General features: G+C 38.2%; 1 protein-coding gene across 1 annotated transcript in view; it reads right to left on the bottom strand.

The window, feature by feature from the left end:
* The window catches only part of KIAA1109 (KIAA1109 ortholog), a 244,747-nt gene that overhangs the window by 194,135 nt on the left and 40,304 nt on the right, over positions 1 to 10,308 (bottom strand). The window contains exons 6-8 of the mRNA XM_034771463.1: positions 7,805 to 7,991; positions 5,490 to 5,571; positions 4,220 to 4,413 (exon numbers count right to left, since the gene is read on the bottom strand). Coding sequence (XP_034627354.1) covers positions 4,220 to 4,413; positions 5,490 to 5,571; positions 7,805 to 7,991 — 463 coding nt within the window. The remainder of the gene's footprint in view (positions 1 to 4,219; positions 4,414 to 5,489; positions 5,572 to 7,804; positions 7,992 to 10,308) is intronic.

Raw genomic sequence — 10,308 nt, 5'->3', positions numbered from 1 at the left:
CCCCTGCCACATCCCAACCCCCTGCCTCAGCCCGGAGCCCCCTCCCCACCCCAGAGCCGGAACCCCCAGCCAATGCCCTCACCTCCTCCCATACCCCAACCCCTTGCCCCAGTCTGGTGGAAATGAGCAAGTGAGTGAAGGTGAGGGAAAGCGAGCAACACAGGGAGGAGGGATAGAGTGAGCGGGAGGTGGAACCTCAGAGAAGGGGTAAGACCTCAGGAAGGGGAGAGGAAGAAAACAAGGCAAGGGCATTCGGTTTTGTGCAATTAGAAAGTTGACAACCCTAACACATACTAGTACACACATGTATCTAAGGCTATAAAAAATTGTGCTTGAGAAAATTATGTTCGTATAATCAGAACTACTGTAATGCATATTTACATAAGGGGCATGTGAAACAAACTTTTGCATATCCTGAATGAGCATTTAACTTTGCAACCTTAGTGTTTTAGCTTTTAAGTTTGAGCTTAAACAAAATAATTAAACTTTAAGAATTTTGAGTAGTGCCCACTTGAGAAAAGAGTGTACCAGAAAATGACACTTATATTCCAGTAACTTCATGTTTGGCAAATCCATAAAAGCCATTTGAGGTGGGTTGGGGGGGGGGGGGGAAAAAGGAGAGAGACACAAAGAGATGCACATAGGAAAGCTATACCAGCCGAGAGAAGGAATAAATAAGAGAAGGGGCCAACTCCTCCTGTCTCCCACCTTAAGCCAGATACCACCACCCGCAGCTCCTTCACCTCTACACTGTTCCATTTTCAGGAGAAAAAACAGAATAACTTACAATAAATGGCAGCACAGGAGAAGACCATATTTATGCATCTACGTTTCCTTTTACTGTTCTCTCTGTCCTTTCCCTTTCCTGTATTTTCTTCCCTGCATCTGCAAGTTAAAGTCCTCCCTTTTTGTTTCTTGCTCTTCTCCATTTGTGTTTTTACTTGTTCTTCCTGAATCCACCTGGATTTTCTCTCATTTTCTATGCCTCTCTTTTTTCTTTTCAATATGTTTTTTCTCCTCTCACTGCTTACATACCCTATGAAACAGGATCTCTTTTGCACCCGTGCCCTGCCAGAGTCTGGTGTTCTGTTGCAGGAGAATTGAGAAACACAGCAGCTGACTCAGGCCCGATAAGTAGCCACCTGCATATAGAAATGATGTGGCTGAGTTTCCTGTAGGATCACTACTCGCAGTGCTTCTCAAGTCAGAAACAGTCTATTTTTCCATATCAAGCCACCGCTAGGTATCCATTCGTTTTGCAGGGAGGAGGCAGTTTAGGATGACAGCCTGCATTAACTTTGGGGTGTAGGATGGTTGGTCCCTGAAGGGCATATAGGCTTAACCAGCTTGTCACCTATTTCACCAGCTGATCTGGCTAACTAACCTGTCTCATGTCCCAGGCTGCAGCAGGTTTATGAAAGCTGGAACAAAGTACTCGATGTTATAAAACCAAAAAGGGCATTGGGACAGGCCCTAAAGATAAGACCATTCTCACTTTTCAAGGATACATGGTCAATCTAGGTGAGTCTTACACTAAACATGTCCATATGTTCTCTGCATACACTCTCCCAATCCAGGACCAGGAGTTGCAAAGGAAGATCCTTAGTGGAGGCAGGGGAACAAACTAATAACTTGAATATGTTAATCCTATTTTGCATTAATCTTGTTAGTTTATTTTCAGTACCAGTTGAAGAAAATTCCTTTGTTATTTTCCAGAGAATTTGTAGTTAGCTACTCTCTATTTATTCTCCCTCACAGAGAAATTTCTCAGCCTTCTCCTATCTTTAGAAACAGCAAGGCTGAACGTGTGTGTTTCATACACACAGACACTCGGGAATACTTTATAAACCAAAAGATATATTATACACGCATAATGCAGACAGATAATTCATTCTTGGAGTCAGGGTTGTAAATACATACAAGGACAGAAAGCCAAATATTTCAAAGTTAAAGCTACACTTAAACTCCTGAACATTTGAAAGTACAGAAATGCTGAATTACAGTTATCTTAACTCTACTCCAGTGTCCCACCACAACATAAACCATCCTCAAAACAAAACATCTTTCATACAATTAGTATTTCAAGAAACTCTTAATTAAGTCAGAACCTCTGTAGGTTGTGACATTTTTTTCCATGAGCCCAGGCTAACGTGAAGTCGAAAATTTTCAGTTTTAAAAAATAAATAAAATCCTCTCCAATCACGCTGGGATCTATAAAGAACAAGCCATAAACTGAGATATAAAATCCTTTCCTGATAATTATATTCACAGTGTAGCAATGAGCAATCACTAAAAGAATCACAGTTGAGCATCAGTCCAATAAGGCTATCAGGCACTAGTGTAAGGATTTTTAATACTTTTAAACTTAACTATTAGGCTTTCATCTTCAGTGAGAGTATCTAACCAGACCAGAGTATCGATCCCTAGCTACATAGGCTGCAGTAGTGATCTACAAGGATACTAAAGGAATGTCTAAAGGACTCCATCCTTTTAAAGGTTTTTTGGAGAAAAACATTGCTTTCAAACAATGTTCCCATGACAAAAATTAGGATTGGATTAACTGAACATTTAGGATACAGTTAGCTATACAAAAAGGCGTATTTCCATCTCTCTCCACAATGAGAGTCCCCGTCTGGCCATTTTTCTTTTCAGGAATCAAACATGAGATACAAAAAGAAAACAATAAAAAGAAAACAGAATGGCAATGCTGTAAGTGACAGTGTGAAGCTAAACAGTGCAAAACTCAGGAAGGAGTTCCTGCCAACTCTCTCTAGCTTTTGATAGCTCAACACCTTAATCTGGACTGTTGGTAGTTCTAGTTCCAGAGTAGGGGAAAGGAATAAAACTGCCAAACGCTTTTTTTTTTTTAAATTAAAAGGATATCTTATATTACATCTTCAAAAGTTACAAAGACAAATTTATTCCTGACTTATGTATGATAGTAAACTCTTAACTTAACCCTTATCTCAACTAAGATCAGTCTGTTGAAGTTCAAAATTTACTCCTCAATTCAATGAGGCATCCTCCAGAAAATGCTGGTTAGTGTATATATGTATGACTAATCCTATATAGAATAAGACCAGACAAACACACTCTTTTCCAGAGATATTACACAGAATTTACCTTCGGTTGAGCAAACAACATTTTTAAGACCTGAAAATGAAACAGCTTTGCCCTAAAGGGTCTGTTTGCACATAAAATATTGCTGGAGAAAATCTACTTAAAGAACCCTGTCACGGTAGACAGAATTTTGTGCCTGTCTACATGTTCATACTGTTTCACTGCGAAAATGTACGCACATTACACTGTATCCATCTAGGCACACATACTATGCGCGTTGCTATGGTATCCAGCCACCATACACAGCTTGCAATTTCCTTCCTTCGCCTGTCATCTCTGCTCAGAATTTTTTCAGAACTGTGTTCTAGTCAAGGAGCAGGACATGCAGAAGTGTAAGAATGAACAACTTGCATTACATATATGATCCACATTTTACTTGGATTTACCATTGTATCATAAATCAGGTAACCATTTTTCTCATCTTAAATCAGTCAGATAACCACCCTCGTTTTAAATTTAAGGAAGTTCAGTAATAGCCCCTGATAATAAATAGAATTGCAATAAAAATTTAAAAGGTAGGTTAGTTTGGTGTTTGACAATCTTGAGGATTCCTTAAGATCATGTTCCTCAAAACTTTTTGACTTCCTACTATAACTAACACGTTGCAGGTTTTCATATAATTTCACATTTTTCACTATTTTCAATAGCTATAACTGTATATAAAGTGACTATATGCAAGTCAACATCTCAGCCTGTATTTGTCCTAAAACTTACAGCTGCAGACATAGGCTTTAGCAGCAAGCAGCTTGTAGCAGAACTTAATTGAAATAACATGGGTTTATTTAATTAATGTGAGATACTAATCAATCACAGCAAAAAGTGCACAGAAGAGTTCTAAGGTCATAGCAAAACAGCAGTAACTCTTGCACGTCTCTCTATAAATATTACTCTGTTAAAGGTCAAATGTCCAAAGGCTCTCTAGAGGCAAAGGTGTTAATTAATTAGACCCAATGGCACGAAGAAAATGAAACCATACTAACAGAAACAAAAGGCAGTCTTGGTTTTTTGTGTGTTTTTGTAAAGACAACCTACAACAACAACAAAAGAACAGGCTAAAATGTCAGATTATATCTGGATTCTTAAAAATAAAATCTCTTACTCGTCAGTTTGAAGACCAACATATCTTGGACTGGGAACTAACATGACTCTGACATTTTCCAGTTTTCCCTTCAAAATGTGCATAAAATGGTCAAGGTGACTTGAAGGTGGTTTCGTGGTATATGTTAAGAAAGCATCATCAAAGTTAATGCAGAGTGTTTGTGGCTGATAATGATTCCCAAATGCCAAGCGACCCTAAGTTAAAAGAAAGATCAATTACTTTATTTTGCATTGTTTTGTTTACACTACTTACACAGATAACTAACCAGTCTACCATGCCAGTAAAGACTATGAGTGAAATCTTAGCCACAATGAGGCAGTGGCAAAACTTCCACTTACTTCGGTGAGTACATCTACGATAAAAGACTCGTGGCATGGCTACGGCTGGCCCAGGTCAGCTGACTTGGGCACGTGGAGCTGAAAATGGCAGTGTAGACATACAGGCTTGGGCTGGAGCCCAGGCTCTGGGATCCTCACCCTTGTGGGGTTTTGGAACCCAGGCTGCAGCCCAACCTCAACATCTACACTGCAATTTTTATCCCTGTGAGCCTGACAAGCCATAGTCAATTGACCCAGGCTCTGAGACTCTGTGCCACGGGTTTTTTATTCCAGTGTAGATATACACAATGGGGCTAGGACTTTACCCCATGTGTCCAAACCTGCAGCCCTGACTCATGTGACTCCTTGAAGGAGTATGAACATACTACATCATTAATGCTGAATTACATTCATACAGCAGCACTACAAAAAATTGTGACCATCATTGTATAACAATAGGTAGTAGAGAATTTCAGATTCTGTGATAACTTACAATATACTCTGGACATGGCATAGAAGCTGTTGAGCACTATTCTGAATTCACCTGGCACCAGAAAAATGCACTGATTTAAAAAAAAAAAAAAAAAAAATCAAAAGATCCTAATACCTATATTGAAAGTGACATGGAAATAAAAAATTTCAGTAAATGAGCCACCTAGTTAATTTGTTAGTCTCATACTTAAAAAAAAATAATCACACAAAAATCTAGGTTACTGTGGTTGAAAATCCAGAGTAAATGCGCTTTTAGAAGGGTAGCAGAATTTGTGCTGAAAAAATAAATAAATAAATAAAACCATTTGAAACGACCTTCCTGATTCAAATAAAAGCATGTCAGAAATAAAGAATTAAATTATGGTAATAATGAAGTCACAACTGTAAGAGTGAATTTTAAAGTTTCCATAACTTAAAGGCATTTATTTATTTACAGACCAAACGGGGAATATGTCACTTACCGTGCTAACATTGACTTTGATTACAGGAATAAGAGATCTCCATGAAGAGGAAGGGTCTTGAGATTCTGTTTTTACTTTAACACTAAAAGAAAAAAAATCAAATCTATATTCAAATATATGTAATGAACATAAACAAGAACAATCAGAACTAAAAGCTTTCATGACTCAGTCTTTGTTTTGCTACACAGGTGGTCATCACCAGATCTCTCATTTAAAAGATGCTATGGTTTAACAAATATGTGCAGTAGTCAATTTTATAAGACGTGCAACAATAACCACCCATATATCTAAAAGGAAGATCAAACCCTGTTTTTAAATATTACAGATAATCGTGAGGACAGTCAAACTTAAGCAGCAAGGAACAGATGTTACTCATTACTTCCAGCACTGTACACATTATGCTAGATATTGTGATGTATTGTCTGTCAGATTTTTCACTTAAGGCATAATGACTTCAGTACAGCACCGCCTGAAGAAAAGTGGCTGACTAGGAAGAGTTAATGGCCTTCTTCAGAATCTCATGCTATTAATCCCCTGGAAATGTCTTGTACTGCAGTAGTTCCAGCTATTCTAAACTGAAAGAAAAAGCCAACAGATGTGGATAATCTTTTGTTTCTGTCTTAAAGGCTGTTGAAGTTTCAACTGATTTTGTACACGGCCTTTTCTAGAGAATTAGTGTCTGATACATTAGGACATCTCAGCATTCCATTTATCTTATAATTTTCATTTCCCTCTCTACCTTTAATTATGCAAATCTTAAATGGGAGAATTTTACCATTTAAAAGTATGTAATGAGAGCTGTAATATACATGAAAAAGGAAGTTCTCATTTTAAGACATATTTAAATTATTAGTTATCAAAAACACTCCTGTCTATTAGCTTGCTAAAACAAAACTTAAGAATATGAGTGTTGAACAGAAAATATTCAGACAATTAAGACCTCTTATATGCAAATGGTCTTATACTTAACATAGCGCTTGATTGTGCTACAATCAAGGTTCCAGGCCTGGAGACGATCTTCTATATATTCTACCCTCTCCCTCCCATGCAGAAATGGGACTCAACTGCCTCCAATTACATGGTCTTATTCCTGGAGATCAATAAGATTTGTGGTCTGTCCCACTGGCCTATTTGCAGGCTACGTCCTCACTACAGGAAGGTGGTGGGGAAGAGGTGTCGATTTAAGATACGCAAATTCAGCTACGCCAATAGCCTAGCTGAATTCGACATATCGGAGCCAACTTACCCCGCTGTGAGGACGGCGGCAAATCGACCTCCGCGGCTCCCCCGTTGACGGCGCTTACTCCTACCTCCGCTAGTGGAGAACAAGCGTCGATTCGGGGATCGATTGTCACGTCCCAACGAGACGCGATAATTCGATCCCCAAGAGATCGATTTCTACTCGCCGATTCAGGCGGGTAGTGTAGACCTGCCCTAAGAGGTAGGGAGCAAATACAGCCTCCCTCTTGTCTCACAATTGCGGGGAGGAGGGAGCACTTTTCCAACTATGACTGGCAAGAAGACTGTGCCTCTTCCTACTGGATTGGACTTAATCACTGATCAATTCATGTATAACCTTCAGGCTTAAATACTGTAATTTCTTGTATCTGTATGAAACCAGACAAAAATATCAGCTTTAAAAGAGCGATAGTTGGTTCAGAATAGAATAGCCCATTTGTTTAGTAACACAGGCTGCTGAGAGTACATCACCCCAGTGCTCTGTTCTCTTCACTAGCACCCTATGAAATACCAAGTCAAATTCAAGGTTTAAGTTCTCTTCAGTACCCAACATGAAATTGGCACAGTTTACCTGAGGTACCATCTAATCCGGTACAATCTTAATCTCCCATAAGTATGTTCCATTGAAACATTGGAATTGTCAGCATCAAAAATAAAACCCTTTTATGCAGATGAGGGCCAGTGCTGTGCACGTTCCCAAACATACATCAAGGCCATTTTTTTCTTGCCCAACACTGCCTTGCATTCAGGGCTGGCTCCAGGGTTTTGGCCGCCCCAAGCAGCCAAACAAAAACAAAAAGCCGCGATCGCAATTGCGATCTGCAGCGGCAATTCAGCGGGAGTTGCCGCTGCAGATTTGCCGAATTGCCACCGAACAGCTGGACGTGCCGCCCCTCTCCGAAGTGGCCGTCCCAAGCACCTCCTTGATAAACTGGTGCCTGGAGCCGGCCCTGCTTGCATTTCCTCTGTTGGCCTCTTCCAAGCAAACAGTGCTGAATTGAAACTCAAAAGGTATGTCTATATCAAAATTCTGCCAAACATTCACTAAATACTGAAGTGCGGATGTAATATTTTACCTTTCAAGATCGGAGTGCGTTGTGTCTCTTCCATTTTCTTGTGCTTTTTCATCCTCCTTCCTTGGCGGAATTATTGTTGGATCCAGACCAAATAATTCCTGAAGTTGTCCGTAAAGGGCAGAGCGGTTGTAGACATGAAATTCAAAGTCATTTACCATGATATACAGTCTAGTTTCTGCTTTTGGATCTATAAAGTAAAAGAGGAAAAGGACAATACTTCTGATTCTATTCAGCAGTTCCTTTCCATAATTCAAGCAAATTCTTCAAATGTGCATAAATAGTTTGGAAAATGAACTGTACATTGCAGAGAACAAATATTGAAGTACATATTAAACAGATGTAAAAAATAAATCCAGACAATGCACAACAAAAATTTCTTCACAAAATTGTTGAATATGCAAAAAGAACCTTGATTTAGTTTCTAACAGTGATAGTATTTTGACATTTGCCAAGCTATTATAGGAAAAAATATAGAATTTACATTACACAAAGTTGTTTATGTAGGTTACTAAATTAGTCATTACGAACTAGAAGACATAATATGCCAATTTCCAGTATTAAACATGCAAATTTTAATATTAATTCAGTATATTACAATTTCAATGGTGATGCTTCCCCAAATTAGAGTCAAGTCTACAATATGCAATAAGCAAATTAAATAGTACAATATTGCCATTACGAGTGATTTCTTCAATACAAGCATACTTCAGAGCTTTATTTCTTTACTCAACTTTTTGACTCATATGTCGGACATCAATGATCCAAAAAGTTTATACCATATTCAGTGGCTTACAGAAAATAAATTTATCGTCTCACTCCAGTTCCTATATGAAAAAAGTCAACACCAAAATGGTACCACATTGGCTGCTTCAGCAGATGACAAGAACTGAATGGGCATACAGAGAAAACTATCTTCTCACTACACATTTTCATGTATATTACTGAAGGTTGTGATCTGGCACTCTATGGTGAAATAGATCGCTTCAGCCTCAAAGGCTTTCAGACAATCATGCTCTTATCACATGCTTTCAATATAAAAATTTTAAACCAATTTATTTTCATGGGATCTAACTCATAAAAAGTGTTAAGTTGAAGAGATAGCAAATTGGTAGGGGAATAAATGTGCACATAAAAAAGCAGGATGTATAGTGATTTGCAGATTATATGCTACTTAAAGTAATGCAGAAAGTTTGGGGTTTTTTTTATAAACTTGTGCTATTAATGTGTGTTATCTGTCCCCCTTACCACCTCCCCGAGCATGTTGGGGGTAATACGCTAGCTTTTTCCTCCCTTAAAGTTTCCCATCCCGGCCACCCCATAGGATGTGTTAACATAGAAGCCACTGATGTTTTAACCACTGTACGCCAATCTGCTGACAGTAGCTTCAGGCAACATGTTGGTTAAAATGGCAATAGGTGACTATATATTATCTGCATAAAAACTCTGACTGTTGGTACTATTGGTGGAGCTCATGACAGCAGCAAAGAGAAATTTTAGGAAAACAAGTTTAGTTCAGACAAGGCCTTAAAAAGGGCAAGCCCAAACTTACCAAAGAGAATTTTTTTAACTATGTATTTATTTAGGACATTTTAACAGGTTTAAAAATCCTTGCATGTAAATATCAGAGACTACTCAATAATAATTTCAACACTGAGCTTTGGTTTTGAGAAACATCATAGAGCAATATAAAACAGAGATCTGATTTTTAACAGGCTGTTAACCTGTCACAGAATGAGCATCTTTACACTACTTGTGATATGTCATTTGTAGTGATTATTAAATTGAGAGAAATCACCAAAGAGAACTTTTTATAAATCAAGTGACTTGGCCAAGAAACAACTGTCCAAAGGCCTGGAACTTCTCCATTTAATAAAAAGGTATAAACTCTTTAGAACTCTAATTTCTAACAAACAGAACAAAGGCAAACAATCAAGGGAAACAGTGAAGCTGGAAGCAAGAATAATAGATAAGAAAAGACATTTGAACCCAGTTTTGGAATGCATCTTTAAATTATAGGGAAAAAACATTCTAATGGATGAGCAGAAAGATAATACTTGAAAATGTAAGTTTAGCTGAAGACCCTGAAATGTTGGAAATGTACAGATTTTAAATCCTTTCCAGGTACTGCTTTATACCTGTATACTCTTTCACCCAAAGAACTCAAAGCATTTTACAAACGCTAACTGAACATACCACCACAATAAGAAAGGGAAGTACATCAGACTGTATGAAAAGCACAGAGTATGTGACTTGCCCAAAGTCACACAGCAAGTCAGTGGCAGACCCAGGAACAAAACCTGACCTCCAGGCCATTATCCAGTTGTTAGAACACCACAATGATCTGTTAACATGTGAGATGCAAGTGGTATAAAACCTCTTTTTTAAACAGAGATGATTTAGAATTTTATCCAATTACACACAGGATTAGTTCTTGATTACGGAAAACAGGTTTACTTTAAGCAATTACTTGATATGCCTAAGCACTGGCACATGTTAGTCAAAGT

Source organism: Trachemys scripta, chromosome 5 (assembly GCF_013100865.1).
Source record: "Trachemys scripta elegans isolate TJP31775 chromosome 5, CAS_Tse_1.0, whole genome shotgun sequence".
Taxonomy (NCBI): domain Eukaryota; kingdom Metazoa; phylum Chordata; order Testudines; family Emydidae; genus Trachemys; species Trachemys scripta.
Note: the sequence above shows the minus strand (reverse complement) of the source record. Positions and strands in the feature narration are given on the sequence as shown.